Below are 20,247 nucleotides of genomic sequence, written 5' to 3' on the forward strand. Positions count from 1 at the left end.
TAAAACTTTTACAATCTGAAAATTCTGCTCGGTGCTATTCACAAATAACGTGTATAATATAGAGAATAAAATGGGTAGGAATCACATAAAATCAAGAGAGATGCAATTTAGATCCTTTATAATCTGAATGGATTATTTTTGTCTTATTATACTGGTTCTTATTGATTATAAGTGAAATTAAAGTTTTGAAAAATGTAAATAAGCAGTCTGAGGAAAAACGAGTTTGTTTTTTTCTGAAGGACTAGACAAAAGACCTGTGATTATTTTGATATTATTTGGAAAATATCGACTGCTTTTTTTCTTATCTATCTATCTACGAAGGTCTTTAATTGAGTGGTAAGAAGTAGTGCTCCAAATTAAAAGGTGATTCTGTGTTGCAAATTAACTCTGCTCCACGCTTTCGTTTCCTATTTAACAACCCCTCTTTTCATGTTTTAGAGTCTATTGTATGCCAGGATATATGGGGAGTATTTTGTTGTTAAAGTAAAGTATAACTTTAAAGAGAAATATGGCTTTCAGGTTATTTTTATAGGCAATCAATCAATCAATCAATCACCAATGTGAAGGAAACTGATCCTCTAGCACAACCTAAACTGCTGGAAAGTCACATGGTATTCGTCAGTAATTTCACTTTTTTTTTTTTTTTTTTGAGTCATAGCATTTTCACAAATGTATACATTATTTACATAAACAAGGTGCATGGTGGAAACACACTGATTGTACCACACTTGTCACCCTTTCTAATCTGCTCCATTTTCTTTCTCTTTCTGTGATCTATCATCTTGTGACACTCCTCATTTTAGCCCTTCTGAAATCGCCATGCTATAATGTACTAAATACACAGATTCACAGTCTGCTAGTGATGCTTTTCCTCCCTCAGAGGTGGTCATATTTTCTGGCACACGTGGAGTCTGGCTTTGGAGGAGTAGGTGGCATCTTTCCATACTTTACAAGACAGGCCTTTTGCGCAGTCACACCGCTGGAAGATTTCCAGCCCGTGAGAGCCCTTCTTGCGCTGCTTGGTACAGACTTCTCCCTGATGGAGCACCGGTTTGCAGATTTTGGTCCAGAAGTGACGAGCACAGCAAAACCCTTCAGTGCAGTCTGATGATCGTAGACATGGGTCTCCTTCATGCCCTACGGAGAGGATGACCAAAAGATTTTACCATGACACTTTAGAAAAAAATCTTCTCTTTACTTTGGCATGGTGTGCTTTTAGATATTTCTCTGTTCTTTTTTTGTTTACTAGGTGAGTGAAAATAAGTAAACATAATTGCTTCCAAATTAATTAATTTGGTAGCTTCTTGGAAAGAGTAAACAAACTCTGATTCAAGGAGAAGGCTGTAATTGTCTGGGACTCCTAAAGACCATGTATCAGTTAAAATCTAGCCAGGAACACAGAATCTCTGAGTATTCAAAAGAGAAGATATTTAATGCAGAGAACTGGTCACATAGGTAGTGAGTGGCAGGGCTAAGAAGTCCCAGAGGATGGTAAAGCAACACAACAGGAAGCCACTACCACATTTAGTCTGGAGGATCCAAAGGAGCCGGTGGTATCTGAGTGGGGCAAGGGCAGGAACTGGAATTCCAACAGGCCCACCTGGCAGGAGCTGAGGCCCCAACGAGGTACAGCTCTGCCAGAAACACTGCCTGAGGCAGAGAGAATCTGTTGGCTTTTCCCTTCCTCTACCTCTCAGTCTCACCACAGCCAAACCCATGTGGTCGGAAGCCATCTGACGGGGAGCCCAGGGAATGAAGTCTATAAAAAGCTGAGATACAGAGTGGAGCAGAGCAAGGGCAGATAGCCCCAGGGTCAACCAAGAACCCATCATAAAAATGACGTAGGAGCACAAATCTGGGTATTTAATTCAGAAAAACAATCAAGTCAGCAAAGAACACCCACACGTCACAGCTGGGTTGATGTGTAATCTTTATAAAAAAGTACTAGTCAACAAGCTTCTTTGTGACCTGCCAGACTGTAAATACTTTAAACTTTTTAGGCCATGTGATCTGTGTCACAGCTCCTCATCCTGCTGTTGTATCATAAAAACTGCCACAGATAATGCCTAAGTGAATGGGCAAGTGTGTGTTACAATAAAAGATTATTTACAAAAATGGCGGCAGGACAGACTTGGCTCACAGGCCATAATGTGCCAAGCCTGTTCTAAAAGGTTAGCTGTCATCACAGATGTCACCAGCTCCACTGTGTGATGTGGATGCAACTCACTAGCTGAGCTGTATAAGATTCATCACTGGCTGCCATCAGAAAACTCCACGTATAATTAGATAAAAGCAATAAATTTGAAACTGTACTGTGACATAGATATCTGTCAGAATAAAGAAGGATGCTCACGTACTAACAAATGCATGTGAATTTGGTGGACTAGAAATAGGAGATGTGGGTAAAGCACTTAGGCCTTCAGGGAGTGTAGACAAGGGATAACTGAAGAGGAATTGTCAGTCTCTTTAGCCCTGTTGATTTGACCATTAGTATTCCAGGTTGGACTAATAGGTCAGATATTCTCTAGGATACTAGCTCTGCAGAAGGTGAAAATGTGGGGAAATGGTTTTGCGGTCAAGTAAACCAGGGAAATACAATGTTTAAAAAAGTTAACCAGTTTTCCTCATTGCTGGACTTCAATATATCAATGTTTATTATAAAGTCCCAGAAGTGGGGAGATACCTTATTACAAAACTCTTGAACACAGGGCTCTTTCATTCACAGAACGTCTTGAAAGAAGAGTGCTCCACAGAATACACTTGCAAAAACTTCCTTTAAAAATATACGTATTTCGAAACAAAAAAATATAGGTATTTCTGTTTTTCAAAATTTTACTATTAGTAACTGGGTTCAATAATTTCATACTTTAAAATTTTACTATTAGTGATTAGGCTTCCCAAATATTTTGACACAAGGAAGGGCATTTTATGGGCATATGTAATCTCAATTATTTTTGGTAAATTGGTTTATGCACAGTATATTATCTGGTTGTTAAGTGAAATACAATTTTTGAATCAGCAAAGATGAGAAACAGACTCTAAATCTTAGTGATTTAATCATATGGCAGCAAACATTTTCCCATTTATTTTTTGGAATGCTTTATGCTTGAATATGGAAGAGAAATGCTTGTATAAAAGATGTATTCTAAACATCCTGTAAAAAGGCATGGACTGTTTAGAAAATGGCATGGTTAATTGGGGGTACTGCAAGTCTTGTAATATGTATTTTCTAACAATTTAAGATCTCTAAGAAACCTCTAGCATCCTCAAAATTAAGAATTAAGAAATTCAGTTAAAATCTTGCTATTAAAGTAACTTCCCAATATTTTTTTTCAAATTGCACACAAAACCAATGGAATTAATTATCGATATTTTTCTTTTACTTCATTATAAAACAAGAAAAAGTAAACATAGAGCTACAGATATCCCTACCTTTTATATGTGACATCTTAGTGTGTGTTCTTCCTAGATTCTGCCATCCCAAGTCGTGGTTTGAGTAGTGACCGTGGTTTCCATCTCTGTGCCGAGTGCCGTCCAGAGCTGGGATGTGAGCAGTTAAGATGCTCTCAGTGACGGGGATACAGATGCCTGGAGATGGTCAGGTAATCAGTTAGGCTTATTCAGTTCTCTAAAGTGTGATTCTTATCCAAGTATTCTCCTGATGTGAGGTATGAAGCCATTTATCTATCATCTATCTATTCATTTATTTACATATTTGTCCAGACTGAGAATTGAATAGTTTGGTCCTGAGCCAGGCTTTCTTGATTTGAATCTTGCCACCCTCATGACCAAGTGACCTTGGGCAAAAATAAGGATGAAAACAGAATTCATTTCACTAAATTACTGTGAATACATGTGAAGTGCTTAGAATAGTGACATAGTAAAGTATTAAATTATGATTGGCTCTTAATACCTTAAAATTGTCTAATCAGACAGCTGATCAGAAAAAGATCAAGGTTCCTTTTTCAGTCAACAGTATAATCCTTGTCTACACTGTAAACGCCTCTAATGGTGTGAGGTCTTCTTGCCTTCACCTCTTCTTGTCCAGGGCACTTCCAACAGGACTGTGCCCAGAGGCCAGGAATAAGTATATGAGCCTGATTATGTTGTTTTGTATGACTAAGTGTATGTTTCTGATCACCTTCTGCAATTATTTAATGGTTTTACCATGTGTTGTTGGTGGTTCTTCATTTTATCATTAATGCTGAACTGTCTGCCTCTAAGCTCATTGAGATTGGGTGAAGGCCAGGGAATAGACTCCTGTGTCTCCTTTGGGAGGAACCAATCACTCCATCAGCATTTGTGCATGCCACGGGGTAGGGCCTTCAAAAGAGGACACCTTGAGTATAAGAGTAAAAGTATGAAACTAGTATGGAAATGGAAAACAGATTCACAAGTGTATTGCTAAATCATAGCATGTTCCTTTCTTTGGTTCCTTTGCACATATTTGCTTAAGTGTTCAGTGGAATAGAGCATCTAGCTATTTATATGCAGCATTTCAAGACGGCAAATCCTAGATCAGCATAGATTATAAATTATAGGAGATGATCGGAGCCCAGGAAAACTAAGATTTGAGAGGGAATCCAGGTAATCTTATACATATCTAAACCCTGATCCCATTCCTGCCTGTTTTGAAAGGCTCCTTACATTTCAGGAGTCTGACTAAGGGGAAGGCAGCCTAACTTGGTAGCCAGGCCTCCTACATGAAAGGAAAGAGGCCCTTCAACCCTGAGCAAGACCTTTACCATTATTGCAGCGGGTGCCAGGACAACACATGCCATCTCTATGGCAGCGCTTCTTTTTCCTTCGACACACCATGCAGGCCGAAGATCCTTGGTGGGGACTGTGGCAGTATCTCCCAACTTCACATTCCTTATCACTGCTACAGGGGTAGGCCTGTCATGAAGTGGAACAACACCACCAAAAGCAAAGATTAGATCTTGTAACAAAAAGTTACTGCACCAAAGCATGATGGAAAATCAATCACAAGATATCCCTCCTCAAAGGAAATACACCATTGTAATAGTGTGCTCAGCAGAGATACTACGTGGTAACAGTTACTTGATTGAGGACTTTATAAATATTTACTGTTGATGGTGATGAAGATAAAGTTGACACTATTCATATATTTTCATTGACACAAAGTAGGGGTTAGGATTTAGACTTTATGTTGATTAGTAGAGCCCTAAAGGGTGACTCTGGGAGCTCAAAACCAGTTCTAAATGTTATGTTGCCACTATTTAAGGTGTAAATGAAACAGCCTAGCCACTCCATTTTTTATCCACTAAACTAGGATGAGGAGAAGGTTAAATAAAGCAACAAAGGGCTGTGGTAGCAGCTAAAACACATCTCCTCTCCTGCCCAATTATGGAACGGATAGAGGAGCAAAGAGGGGAGACGCTTCTGAGAAGAGTTGGAAGCAATGAACCTTGTGGCACAAAGAAATCAAGGAGCAGTGTCTTCATTCCAAGCTCAGTGGTGAGCAGCAGCAGAGCTCTGAGTGGTCAGAGACGCTGAACTCCAATTATTGATACAGCATCATGTTCTCAGGAAACAATAAAGCAGGCTCTTAACATGCAAAAACGGCCCTATGATTTACTGTACCTTCAACTTATACAGAAAGGACTTCTGTTCCTACATTTCTCTACCAAGTTGTATGTTCAGAAGGCTACTTAAGCAGTGTCATTATATTATCTCAAAAAAAAAGAATATATATATATATATATATATATATATATATATATATATATATATATATATATATATATAAACACACACTCCAGTTATGTACTCCTTGTCTCTTGCAAGTTACTGGAACACTTAAAATGTCCCTGTTTTCAGAGACTGAGAGTTGAGAAACTGAAATATCACACCACACATCAAACTTACAGTACTCACATTTTGAGGCATGTTGATGGGGAAAATTGTTTGTAAGTCCTTTTTTTTTTTTTGTAGTTCATTTTATTCCCTGCTTTTCAGAGTAATGCATTTTTTTAAAATTGAAAAATACAAAAATATAAAGAAGCTATGTAGTTGTTTGTAAGCAAGCATAAATGATATGACTATAAAACTATGGGATAAAATTTTTGTGACGCTAAAATAAGTAGTGTGGTTTGAGCGCTTCACTTCTGAAATGAGGCTTGATGACCTCACTCCTGCATGCATTGCTTATTCCTTCCCCCCTCTCTCGTTCTCTCTCACTCTGTTCCGTCGCCTTTTCTCCCTGTGCCCTTCTCCTGCATACGTGTGTATGCATTCTGCCCCCTGTGTTTTCCATTTAGATCTGTTCATCTTAGAAAGAGGAAATAAATACGAAGTTGATATGTGACTCTGAAAACCTTACATTGTTGTTCTATGAAAAAAAATACACTTTTAGCATCATTACAATTTACTGTTTACCCTCAGAAGAGAATAGAAAATAGAAAAACCTCTAACTTCAAACTGAAGGTGCTTTTGAAAAATTGCACAGTGGCAATGTTTGACGCCCACATTATAACTGGAGCCAGATAAAGCTATAAAATTAATTTGAATACTATTGTCCCATTTTATAACTCCATCATTAGACTTAAGAGAGACTCTGAATGAGGTTGAATTCAGAGTATTAGGCCATTTTCAAGAGTCTAAGACAGATGAAAACAAATCAAATGTCACTTCCCGACTTGCTACACTCTTTCCCCCCTGAGCGCTCTACTGCCTTCATATTTAAACCCATTAATTTTAACTGAAATACAATTCACATGTTTCTGATTCATTTACATTTATTTCACCGAATTGTTTTGCAAGAAACATCTGATGTCTCACAAGTTTCTTTTCCTTCCTCAAAAATAGGACATGTTCTTTCAGTGGAAGTAAACACATGCCACCTAAAACATCATGTGCAATTCAACTCAAACGATGACTCTTCAAGGGATTCTGAATATAGAATAATACTTGATTCCATTCCTAAAAAATAGCCTGTATGATAGAAAGCAAGTTGTTTGCTAAAAGTAGCAGTTCATTTATGCAGAAAATTGTGGAAGGCACAGCATAGTCTTCCCGTTCTCAGTTGGTGGGAAATGGAAAATATTGAAATGGAAAATACTTGAGATGGAAAATATTTGATGCTATTACAAAAAGTAATATGCACAGTAGTACCTTTGTGAATGGGATCACAGTAAAATTCTCACCAATTTTTAGAGGGAAGAGAGAAAAAATATCAGTTACTTTTATTATGTTCCAATATATCTTTTAATTGGCTTGAAATATAAATGATATAGGCAGAAAAAGTATGCAGGATTTTTTTTTAAATTGAAGGTTATGGTTAATGTGAACTTGTCCTTGGAATGGAATCCCAGAACATAATATTAAGAGGAGTGCTATGACAAAAAAAAAATAAATTTTAATAACTGAAATGAAAGGTTATATTACACAGCTTCTAGTATGCTTATGGAACTCCTGGCTCCAAAAAACAGCCTTTATATATGAATAAAATCAAGAATGGATGAGAAAAATGGATTGAAACAAGTTTAGGGAAAGCAAGTGATATTTCAGAAACATCTGAAATCAGTGTTCCCCCCAGGATGGATCTAGTCAGCCATAAAGTTTCCCTTGGTGTAACCATTAGCAAGAGAATACAGAACAGGAGAAAATGTGATTCTGACCCATTAATACCAATTCTCATGTTTTCAGCCTAATGCATTATTTTTTAGTAAAGAGTTTTCAACTCAAGTATGAGGCTCTGCAGCTTGCTATTGGGTTTTTCCTACGTTAACCCTTTTAACATGTCTGGAAATGGTATCATATTAGGCGAGGGAGGGAGATTGGGAGAGAGACAGAGACAGAGATGGAGACGGGAAAAAAGCACATAGTTAAAGTAGTTATGGAGAATCCTGAAGAAGTGACCTGTGGCAATTAACAGACCACTGAAGGGAATTATATACATTAATAAAAGTGTCATTAAGAAGCTTTCCCACGGAAAAATACTTTCCCTTTACTTTGGCCTCCAAAGGTCCCATTTAATGATGATTTTTACATTTGAGTACCTTAGTCTAAGTTTCCATTTAACAAAAATAATAATATGCTTCTCTGGTACTTATTTTATAAATGAATAAGACTGATTTTCTTAACCTGCTATGGAAATTATTTATTAATAGTTAATTTTTATGGTTCTTCATTTACTTGAGTTTAGGAAGAATGACAGTCTGTGTGGAAGACTGGAAATCAAGTGAAAGAATTAGGGAGAGACTTTATACATGCCTATCCTGTACTAAAAGTTCCAAAACTGAATCAGAAATTTGGTTGCCTGAGCATCCAGTAATACTCGCCTTCATGCAGAATCATTCATGACTTAGCTTTAGTCACACTTAGGGGATAAGTTCATTTGCGATATCTAATAATAGCAGATGATGGGCCATAAATTAAGAAAACATGAGAGCTGTCCATGATCAGGCCAAAAAACAGAGAAGTTTTGCCCAACCCCCTTTCTAGGCTAAAAATACAGTGGTTCCCATAAATAGCAGTGCTAGTTATCATTACCACCATGACACGGACTAAAATAAGGGTGAACACATTGGACACAGCTTGAAAATAAGTCTGTCAGAAGTAAGCATTTCTTTTTTAGTATAAAGGATATTTTTGCTAATCTAGAACCTTTATTTATTACAGTTTTAACAATGAAGTGAAGAGAGGTTAAGTAACTTCTGCAGATAAATCACATGTGCTCAGCGGCAGAACACTTGGGGATCAGAGCCCTGCCCTGGCTTTTAGACCTCACTGTAAGGTGTCGTGACTGAGAGCATTTAATAATGACTATTAATGCACGCATAGAAAAGGTGTTTGAGTGGTGACCTATGTGCTGAATTTAGAGATCAGGAAAATAAACTTGGCCACTTCTCTTTCTAGAAGCCTCCACATACCAACAGCATGTCCTGCTGCAGCTGTTGGAAAAAACAGAATACTGGCGGAAAACACAAGACTGTAAACAACATCTTCTCATTCCATTTTTGTGACAACAGTTTTATGTCCACTTAAACTCAGTGTAATCAGAGTTATAAGCAAAATCCCATCATGCAAATAATGATAAATAATATTCTAGTGAACAAAATAAAATGTTACTGCATCTTATTTAAACTAATTGAGCCTTTTTTTTTTTTTTTCAATTATTCTTAAAACTGCAGGGAGAAAAGGCCTGTTAAATCAAGACTTAGATTTAGGGCTGAATTTATTCTTATTTTCCAATTACTGCCCATCCCTTAGAACCCCCCAGTGCAACAGTGAAGTGATTATGAAATGAGAAAAAGTGTTTCAGGTATCTCAGCAGCACTGACTATTCAATAGACCTTTGGCCACAGCTACAACCTTAGTTTAACTCCCAAGCTTTCAAAACAATGACATGTTCCTGTTTAATGATGGGGGGAATGAAGAAGAGAGAAACAACATAAAGTGTTCATGTCGGCTACCCACCCATTTGGATTCTTGCAAGGCTGTCTTAGTTTTGTTGTTGTTGTTGTTTTAATTGGGACAATCCTTTGTCCCCTGTAAGCACTGTTTGTAACAATCTCGGAAGTTTTCTGGAGCCAGAAAAACGTCATCAGCTGGGCAGGCAGAAGAAAGCCTGCAGGGGGACAACCCAGCTGTGGGAATGAAAAACATTTGAGGCAAGTGGATAGAGGGAGGTAGCAGCAAAGGGCTGGGGATTGGAACATGTCTGGGGTCTTAAAGAGAGCACAGCAAAGGGTTGGCAATTACATTTGGGAAACCAGATCACACTGGTGTCCTCTAGGTTCTTAAAGATTAATTTCCCTTGTCATGACATTCCACATGATAGATCTGTATTTCAGTGAGCATGCAAAATACGCTATCCTTTAAGGTGGTCATTTCAAACTCAAACCCTAACATTGCAACTGCAGGAGGTGCAAGGAAATATAACTCAATCTGGCTAATGTGCAGTTGTACACTTCATGCCAAAGGCTATGCAATTTGATCTTTTCCTTTGTCCACAATTACCTCTAGGGGATAGGGGTTTACTAGATGCATCTCTGAGGATTCCTGAACCTAAGGCCAGGAGAATTGAGCTATATTAAATTTGAGAGGAAATCTTCAGATATTTCATGGTGTTCTGGATCTGTGCCATAGGTTCTTAGGGTGGCTGCTTGGGTATTCATTCAGTATTCAATAATTATTTATTCAGCTTTTATTTATTGAACACCAGCTATGATCCAGACACTAACAACTATGTTCTATGATCTACAAATGTTTTGCCTGCATTACCCCCAAACTAATTTTAAAAAACACGTATCATCGCATTTGACACGTAAAATGTTTCCGTATAAGTTTAAGTTTGTTTTATTGCTACGATATATAACATTACACATTTTATAAGGTGAAGTTCACAGTAATTTGTCATGATTCAATAAAATATTGATCAGCGCGGCCTGATCCTAAATGCATCCTGATCCTAAAATAAATCACAACATATTTACCAATAGATATTCTTCCTTGAACAAGTTAGTCTTAGAAGACATTCAGTTAAATTTTAAAACGCACAAGTCATAACAGCTATTTTGAATGTTCTATATCCAGAACTTTCCAACTGGGGCCAAGATTCACTTTTTAAAAATTAGTAATAAGAGAAGGATATTTGAAGTGATGAAAAGGAAAAACCTACAACCAAGAATATTCTATCCAGTAAGGCTCTCATTCAGATTCAATGAAGAAATCAAAAGCTTCACAGATAAGCAAAAGCTAAGAGAATTCAGCACCAGCAAACCAGCTTTACAACAAATGCTAAAGAAACTTCTCTAGGTGGAAAAAAAAGACCACAACTAGAAACAAGAAAATCACAAATGGGAAAGCTCACCAGTAAAGGCAAACATACAGTAAAAGTAGGAAATCATCCACACACAAGTATGATATCAAAACCAGCAACCATGAGAAGAGGAGAGCACAAATGCAGGAAATGGTAAATGGATTTGAAATTAAGAGACCAGCAACTTAAAACAACCTCGTATATATATAGACTGCTATATCAAAACCTCATGGGAACTTCAAACCAAAAAATGACAACAGATACACACACAAAAAAGAACAAGCACTCCAAACGCAACACTAGAGATAGTCATCAAATCACAAGAGAACAAAAGAGGAAGGGAAGGAAAAAAGACCTACAAAAACAATCCAAAACAATTTTAAAAATGGCAGTAAGAACATACATATTGATAATTACCTTAAATGTAAATGGATTAAATGCTCCAACCAAAAAACATAGACTGGCTGAGTGGATACAAAAACAAGACCAGTATATATGCTGTCTACAAGAGACCCATTTCAGATCTAGGGACACATACAGACTGAAAGTGAGGGGATGGAAAAAGGTATTCCATGCAAATGGAAATCAAAAGAAATCTGGAGTAGCAATACTCATATCAGAAAAAATAGACTAAATTAAAGACTGTTACAAGAGACAAGGAAGGATACTACATAATGATCAAGGGATCAATCCAAGAACAAGATAAGAGAAGGAAATAAAGTGCCTTTGTACATTTAGGATGCCCTGATCAACCATTAAGAATATCTTTGTTGGGCTTCCCTGGTGGTGCAGTGGTTGAGAATCTGCCTGCCGATGCAGGGGACATGGGTTCGAGCCCTGGTCTGGGAGGATCCCACGTGCTGCGGAGCAACTAGGCCCGTGAGCCACAACTACTGAGCCTGCGCGTCTGGAGCCTGTGCCCCGCAACAAGAGAGGCCGTGATAGTGAGAGGCCCGCGCACCACGATGAAGAGTGGCCCCCACTTGCCGCAACTAGAGAAAGCCCTCGCACAGAAACGAAGACCCAACACAGCCAAAAATAAATATAAAAAATTAATTAATTAATTAATTAACTTAAAAAAAAAAGAATATCTTTGTTAAAACCAATATTCCAAATTCTATTTTAGTTTTTCATCCAAAAGTGGATTTTATACCTCTGGCTAATGCAATATATCAAGATTTGGAATGCGTGACGGTTTTGCTTTTTTTCCCACATAAAATAGCAAAAGACTTATTGTAAACACAGGCATATTCCAGACAATTCTAAGAAAAAGAACCGTGGAAGTTGAGGATCTGGAAATTGATTCCCTAAAACAATTCATGCTGTGCACACCGTGGAAAACCTTTGAATACCTTTTATACATATTCATTTCAAGGCTAAGTTTGTTAGACATTTGATTTTTGATATAAAAGTTCAAAATTGAGAGAATTTCTACTAATACTGCCTGGATTATAAATTAGGAATGACAGATTTCTGCCAGGGGTTCATTAACCTCCCCAGTGTATTCAGAAAGCCTCATTTAAATCCTAAGAAACAATAATTCTGTGAAATAAAGGCAGGGTCCTCTCCAACTTTAGTTGCTTCACCCTGTTCTCTGTATGTCATTAAGCAGAAAAGAGATTCCAGGGAATTCTCTACTTCGAACATAGACCACCTTCTCAACTGTAACATGTCCATTACTGCTGTTGATCACGGGGTGAATGGGAAGAGGAACCCTTCCCATATGGTCTCAGCACCTAGAGAAATCTAAACAGTACATGGCTTTTTATTTTTGCTTGTTTTTGACCATTTCCCCCTCATTTGGAATATATAGGACAGAACACTTCTATCCCATGTTCAAAAAGCATTTCCAGAGTGCTTTGGCAGCAGTGGTTGGAGCCCTTTATACTCCGCATATAATTATGAAGCCCTTTATAATTCTGCAGTTGGTTCAGTATAACTGTCCTAACCAAAACAGAGGAAGAAACTACACAATTTTACGTTTTCTTTTAAATCCAGAATTGAATGTCTAGAATATAGAATTTTCATTGTAGCCTTACAAATTTGCTTGACCTCATGACCTGCAGCAAGGTAACATGGTAGGAAGAAATTTGGAGTTATATTGCAATCTGAATTATGCCTTCACAGTTAATTTGTTGTGCGAGTTACTTAACTGAGTCTCCATTTCCTCCTTGATAAAATGGGTATAATACTACCTTCAGCAGCATTTCCCTCCTTACCTAATCTTAAAAATCTCATGAGGTGTCTTTAAAAACTACTTATTCACAGGCTCCTCATAGAGACTAATTCTGTAGGCCTGGATGTGGTCCAGGGATCTATATTTTTTAATGAATCCTGTCCTGGTGATTATATGTTAAGGTAAGATAGGGAAACACTGCTTTATAGAATTGTTGCAAAGATTAAAGATGCTCTTATACATTTATTATACAGACAGTGTCTGGTCTACATGAGATATGAACTCCGTAGTACTTCCCAGATAGACACGGGTCTAAGGGGGGGATTGGTTCCCTAACATCAATATGAGTCTAAGAGACTCACTGACAACAACTATTTCCAGGCAGGTTCATCTTCACTCCTAGTACTTAGCCACTGTGTTTAGGGGTGGGCTTGAGGATTTCTAAAACAAATAAAAAAGTAAAGTAACACATAACAAACACACCAGTGCACTTTGGGAGAAACACAGTGTGGATTCATAGCTGTCAACACACCCATTACTGCTGGCTTGTTTCATATCCTCGTGTGGTGTACACCTGTGTCGTGTTGGCAATGCATAGCTTTGCAATTTTCTTTGCATCGTGTATCCTGTTGGTCTTTACAAAACAAGTACTCTTCCTCCCTGTATCAAGTATGATAAATAGAGGATGTATGATTTTATTATTTTCTATTCTTTGTATAGCATCAAATTTTCCTTTCCAACGAAAAGCACATTGAAAATTCAAATACTGATGTACAGGTAGATATGAAAACTTAACATACTTTCAAACTGCTGTTTAGAAGACCTTCTTTATGATTATAGAGTAGGTCAATGTTGGTAAAGATTTCTGTGCCCAAACGTAAACACTTGTGAATTTGAAATGTTTCATGAGTTGGAGTAAGTTTTCACTTATAGTATCATGGGTTTAGAAATGAGAACATGAGAACCCCACGAAGATGTGTGTGGTGTGTGTGTGCGCGCATGGAACACACTGACATGGAACCCACCGACGCAGAGGCTCGACTGTACTAAGCCATTCCACCTAAGGGACTTGAGCATCCTTGAATTTTGGCAACAGTGGGGGTTCCTGGAACCAATTCCCTGTGGACACCGAGGGACAACTTTAATATTATGAGATTGAAAGTGAAATTTCTTATTACTTGCTAATTTTATGCCTCATGGTTTTCATATTAGGAAGGCTTGGAAGAACTTGGGTTTCCTGGAGACAGGGCTTCTTGCAAGTGTATCAAGAATACAGATTGAAGTTTCATGATTAAAAATTCTCTTTTGTTTCATAAATGTCATCTTATTAGCAGAATAAGACCATCAATGCAACATTCAAATGATATATATACACACACACACACATATAAACAATCCATTGTTCCAACAGTTATTTAATTGAGCTAATGTTTATTGTTTTGGCTGATTTCATTTAGTATAAAATGTACAAACTTTATGCTTCTCTAATCTCGTTTAATTCTCTTTTACTTCTTCTAAGAATTAGGCTAGACTAATAGACAAATGGCCTCTCACCATATTCTAATCTGATTTTTGAGGAAACAATTGATGGAAGCTGATAAAATTGAAAATATTGCTCTTTTATAGTTGGGAAGATGGAAAAAAGCACAGCAAAATATAGCCCTCAATATTCATTTGCAGTGAAAAAAACTCAATTTCTGTTTAAGAAAGAACTACTTTAAGCCCTGTGTAAATATTGCTAGAGAATATAAAATGTACCATTTAAATTTAGAGTCATAAATAAGAAAGCAGGCAGCATTTTATCCTCTAGGTGTGCTGGGAGGAGAAGCAAACATTTGAGATGAAGCACGGTCCCAAAAGATCACCCAGAAGGTTGGAGCAAGAGGTTTACGCAATAGCAATAGCCACAGAGATTGAATCAAAACCTAAGAAACCTTTTGATTAAAAAAAGTAGGGTGAAGAGGTGGTTCACAGTTCTAACACAGAACTCTGCCTAAGTAACTCAATCTATTTCTGCCTTTGCCATTTGGAGGAAAATAAACAGTAAGTCCGTGAAGAGTCATGGACTAGAATCATTACGCTATTACACACTCCTGAGATACAGAGGGGCAAGAGGCAAGTTACATGTGTGACAGGAGGAGGCACTTCAACTCCTGAACTCTGGATGAGTTACTAAGAGAGAAGTTTGCGTAAGTTACTAAGCTTGTCTGTTACCAAGAGAAAGGAATAGGAGTTATCTCATATAATCAGTTATTTTACCATCCTTATTCTTTCCTATTTTCCAGTTTGATTCCTTCCCTAGGTATTTTAAGCTGATATTTATATAACCTGTAAAATAGGTAGGGACCTATGCTACATGCCTGTGTTTCATTTTTATTTATTTGGAATGTTCAGTTGATAAGGCAGATCTCACACAGGAGTTCTTCATGCAAAGAGCACTCTAAGTACACCTGTGTTGTGATTTCCGGGTTCCAAAGATCAGGACAATGTTTGAGAGAGTTTGAATCAGTCTCAGAGTCTCTAACATAATCACAGGTTTAAAGCATCCAGGGGAATTACTGCCTGACTTCCTGACAGATGAAATTAAAATATCCAAGGCTGCTCATTTATTTCAGGTATTCACAAGACGATTGGGTTGAAAAGCCCCAACCTGGAGAGTATTTTTATTTTTAGTGTCAGATAATAGCAATTATATGACCATATGTTGTTTATTAAAATAAAACATTTTTTCCAAAAAATAATCAATATCTTGATACACATGTGGTCTTACTTCTCAGCCTCCTGCCCCCATGAACAAATTTAAATTCTTATTGTGTAGAAGGAGGAAGGGACGGTCAGCACATAAGGACAAAGAAAATTTACTTCTAGTGAACAATATGGCATAGAGAAAGACATCACTCATTGGCTTATAATCTACTTCTATCAAAAAATTCTATTTAAATGCTTTGCTAGAGGATTGGAAAGGAAGGAAGTTATGAGCCAGATGACAGATACGTTGGTTTGTGTGACCTTGGTATTCAAATCTCAGCCTCAGAAATGTGGTTCATTTAGGATGACATATTCAATGTGTTAATAATCTCAAAGAAAACACATAGAAGACATCGGTCCCCCACACCACCCACATCTCTGTACATCTGCTTGCTGTGGTGACCAGGACACTCTCAAAAGTGAGAGAGAGATCAGATGATTTGTTACTAGATGAAAAAAATGAAATCGTGTCTCAGGGCTTAAGTCACTTCATCCCATTGGTCCTTCCAGACCCTGCAAAGAGTATGCTCCTCTGTATTTCTGCTACTCCTTTTCTTGGCCCTTGTTCATTCCTAAGGATCCCCAGATGTACTGGCATTGGACTCTTTTTAACACCTCTGTGTCTGGCCTCACATTCCAGGAGAATTTTCAGCAAATATGGGGCTTTAAAATGTGAGATGTGGGAGGGAGAGTAGGAAAGAGAAGTGGAGTGCAGCTAAGAAAGCAAGGATCACCCCAGGGATTGGGGTAGATATGTCCTGCCTCAACACAACTCAAGTGCTATTTTGGTCAAAAGGAAGTCTAGGCAAACAAATCAAACAAAATTCATCAACCAAGTTGTTAATAAAGGTTTTAATACAACTTTACTAGCGTCAATCTGAAATGCTATACTTTTTTCAAATTTTTTCCCCTCACATCCAGCAGTAAAGTGTTTCTGGAACTATGTTTGGGATGCTATCTGAAATCTATCCCATTTGTTTTTGTTTGCTTGTTTTAACCAAAGAAGGCAATTTTGTAGCAATAAAGATGAGCAGAAAATATTAGCATGGCATATGACCCCTGTCTACCCCCCCAGCCAGCACTGCATTATATATTCCAGTGATAGGGGCTGCTTGCACATCCCTCAGTCAGCCACACACCCTCATGTCTATGGATCTGCAGACACTTTTCCTCTGCCACAAATACCTTTCCTCCATTCACTTCATCATCAGAATAATTCCAACTCATTCAGAGATTATATCAAATAACTTCACTTTTTGGAAACCTTCTGGGCTAGTTCCTCACTCCTAGCTGATTTGGATGTCCAATTTAACCTGCATTCTGCTAACACCTCATGCTTATTTGTCCCATGACACAGACCATGTTCTGTTAAATTCTTCCTCTGCCTTCTTTATACTCTTTGATTATGGAAATCATCTTTCATGTCGATATTCTCCAGTGGTCACGTGGAATAAGTTAGCATTCCACATTTTGTCCAGTAATGAATTAATGAATGAGATATTGTTGCAACAGTGGTTTGAAATTTGTACCATCGATTTGATAAAAATGCTCCTACAAGTACCCATCAGCAGATGGTAAAAAGAATGAACTTGAAAATCAAGAGATGATTTTGTATATATTTTGAAATAGATTTTAAAAAATCAACTAAGTCCTACATAAATCATTTGTAACCTGTAACTGTTTAACTTAGGACGCCATATGTGTTTAAAAAAAGAAAGAAAATTGATGGATGAGTAATTTTCCAACCAGCAACTTGGCTGCAAATATTTCATGTTGAGCCTCAGATTCACGTTTTCAAGTGCTATCATCAGCTCCTTTACATTACATTCCTATAACTGATGATATTTTTCACATATAAATTATCTAAAGTGAAAAATAGGCTCTTTATATCTAAGTGGTATTGATGGTCTCTGCCACAGCAGTAATGCTGTCCTAGCAGCCATTCATAGTAATGACTCTGTATTTCATCTCTTTCCTAATTGTCCTCAGGAAATTGTTTAAGCCTCTTGGTGGGTGGGAGCTATGACACTGGGTACTTCTGAGGATCAGATGAACCTGTTGACATTCCACCCTAAATACTTCTTTCTAAATTTTCTTTGCCTTTGTCTCTCAATATTTTTCTTATTGGAGGTCATATCTGATAGTGTTCCTAGTTAACCTCCACCACTATGAGATATTTTTGTAAAGAAGCAAAAAAGGTGAGCAACTAATGATGGCTTCCTTTAAACATCCTAAAGGTATGTAGGTGGAATACTAAAGGGATTGAATTTCTTGATACACCTTAGTCACTGCAATATAACAACCAGCACAAAACAACTAATGCTTTCCAAATGCTCACCCCATGGAATGCCACCACCAAAACATTTATTTAATGTCTAACTTGTTTATGATCTTAAACAAATTGAGTTAAACAAGGTTCTCACCATGTTAAATTAGTTAAATCTCATTGGCATGTCAATTTTTACCCCAAAATGTGGACAGCGTGTCTATGTTATGAACCAAATTCATTTCAAATCATGTCTACAATTCTTACACACACCTAACAACTCCCCTCATTATGCCCACACATCAGAATTTTGGGGACACCCATACGTTTTTCAGGCCCTGCTCCCAAGTTTAAGAACTTAGAGAAATCTGCAAAGAACTTATTCAGCTTAAACTAGATTCATATTTGGTATTTGTAGAAAGATTCTATGAGCCTATTGCGTGCGCAAAAAGGAAAAAAATAAGAACTCTACCTTCTAGGTCAAATTTCCTAAGTGAAATGTTTGTTACATGTTTTGAGTCCAAGCAGAGATGTCACTGTGTGTTTGAAAAGGTTAAGTCTTTATAAGACTCCTGTACAGTTTAGCTGCACAGTCTAGAGACTAGAGTGATTGGATTCCCTTGTTCTGTAGGAAAAGGAAAGACACAGCCACACCTGGGCACAGCAGGTAGCAGATAGGATGGATTACAGTCTGACTGTAACATTTCCAGGGTTTAAATGAGATCACCAGAACTTTATTCACACAAACAAATCAAGTTGTTTCCACATTAACGTTGGATGAAGTGATTTTTATTACAAAACCCAGCACTCGCCAGGCTCTTTTCTGAGGGCGGATCAAAAGCATAAGGACCTGGTCATGTGCTGCTTTTCATCTCCTCTGCGTGAGCACAGCACTGACTAGCACACACTGATCAAATTCTGCCTACGATTTTAAACAGGACGCTTTGGAAAAGCCAAGAACGAGCTCTTGAAATAATACTGTTTATCCCATAGTAACGAGAATTGGAGCTGTACTTTTATAAATGGTACACTGAAAGCTGTTTACAACTTGCAAATGATTATTCCAAGAAACATCAGGATGCCTTTCTTATACTCAGACATTAATAAATAACAGCAAATTTGCTAAAAAGTCCAGTCCTGCTTTTTGGGAACCTTCCAAAAAGAAATCACAGTTCTTTAAAACACAGTTTCATAGAATGAATCAGTTAAAAGAGTAATCAGCCAGTTACTGATTATATAATAATAGTTATTATGAATATTTAACAGTAACTGTGCATAGAGCTATTTGTCTTCAAAGCAGTGAATTTCTTAAGTATTAACAAATTAACTCTGTCATAACTGCCAACATGTGTTTGGAGAGCTCTACAGAGAAGTTCATTTAACATCTATACGTCTTGTCCTCGTAATGTCTGCAGGAGGTCTTTCCATTGTTAGATAAACATGTTTGGATGTACAGAGATGGGGTAATAATACACACCCATGTCCTGCTGTCTGGCTGGTACAATGCCAAGTTCTCAACCAATACCCAATCACAGGCAAAAAATGTATTTCCAGTGATAGAGCAGGATGGTTTTCACTGAGGACAGACTTTGCCGAAAATAACACAGAAATTGTATGGGAATTTGGGTGCATAACCTGGGTGTGGTGAGGATGAGTTCAGTACTCTCCACATAACCTCAGCCCAGCCGTAGATCCTTAAATTCACCATCTCACCAGCCAAAAAGACTCCTCCTGCTAACAGATGCCACAGTTGCTAGAGCTTCTCTACAAACTGCACGTATTTTCATGAGACCCTGAAAATAACAGGCTCCTGGACACTACAGATATTTTGCAGATGTGCTTTTTACAAAATGATTTCACAATTTGCCTAAGCACTTTATCGATGTGTCACTTTACAGACAAAGACCAAGCACTGGTCTTCATTACAGATTACAAATTTCAATTGTAATCACTTTTCCTTGATAATTTCCAAAACTGTAAACATTCAAGAATTCTACTTATTGGATATTTAATGATATTAAGGAATTATTTTTAACTCTAAGTTTTGATAATATTAATAGTATTGCAGTTATTTTTCTAAAGTTCTTTTCTCTTAAAGAAACAACTCCTCAACAAAATACTACCAAACCAAATCCAACAATACATTGAAAGGATCATACACCATGATCAAGTGGGATTTATCCCAGGGATGCAAGGATTCTTTAATATCTGTAAACCAATCAGTGTGATACACCACATTAACAAACTGAAGAATAAAAACCATATGATCAT

General features: G+C 37.4%; 1 protein-coding gene across 1 annotated transcript in view; it reads right to left on the reverse strand.

Annotated features, from left to right (window-relative positions):
• Positions 1-291: 291 nt before the first annotated feature.
• DKK2 (dickkopf WNT signaling pathway inhibitor 2) overlaps positions 292-20,247 on the reverse strand; it is a 103,690-nt gene continuing 83,734 nt past the window's right edge. The window contains exons 2-4 of the mRNA XM_068542305.1: positions 4,746-4,896; positions 3,433-3,588; positions 292-1,137 (exon numbers count right to left, since the gene is read on the reverse strand). Coding sequence (XP_068398406.1) covers positions 887-1,137; positions 3,433-3,588; positions 4,746-4,896 — 558 coding nt within the window. The 3' untranslated portion in view covers positions 292-886. The remainder of the gene's footprint in view (positions 1,138-3,432; positions 3,589-4,745; positions 4,897-20,247) is intronic.

The sequence above is a fragment of the Eschrichtius robustus genome, chromosome 4 (assembly GCF_028021215.1).
Source record: "Eschrichtius robustus isolate mEscRob2 chromosome 4, mEscRob2.pri, whole genome shotgun sequence".
Classification (NCBI taxonomy): Eukaryota; Metazoa; Chordata; class Mammalia; order Artiodactyla; family Eschrichtiidae; genus Eschrichtius; species Eschrichtius robustus.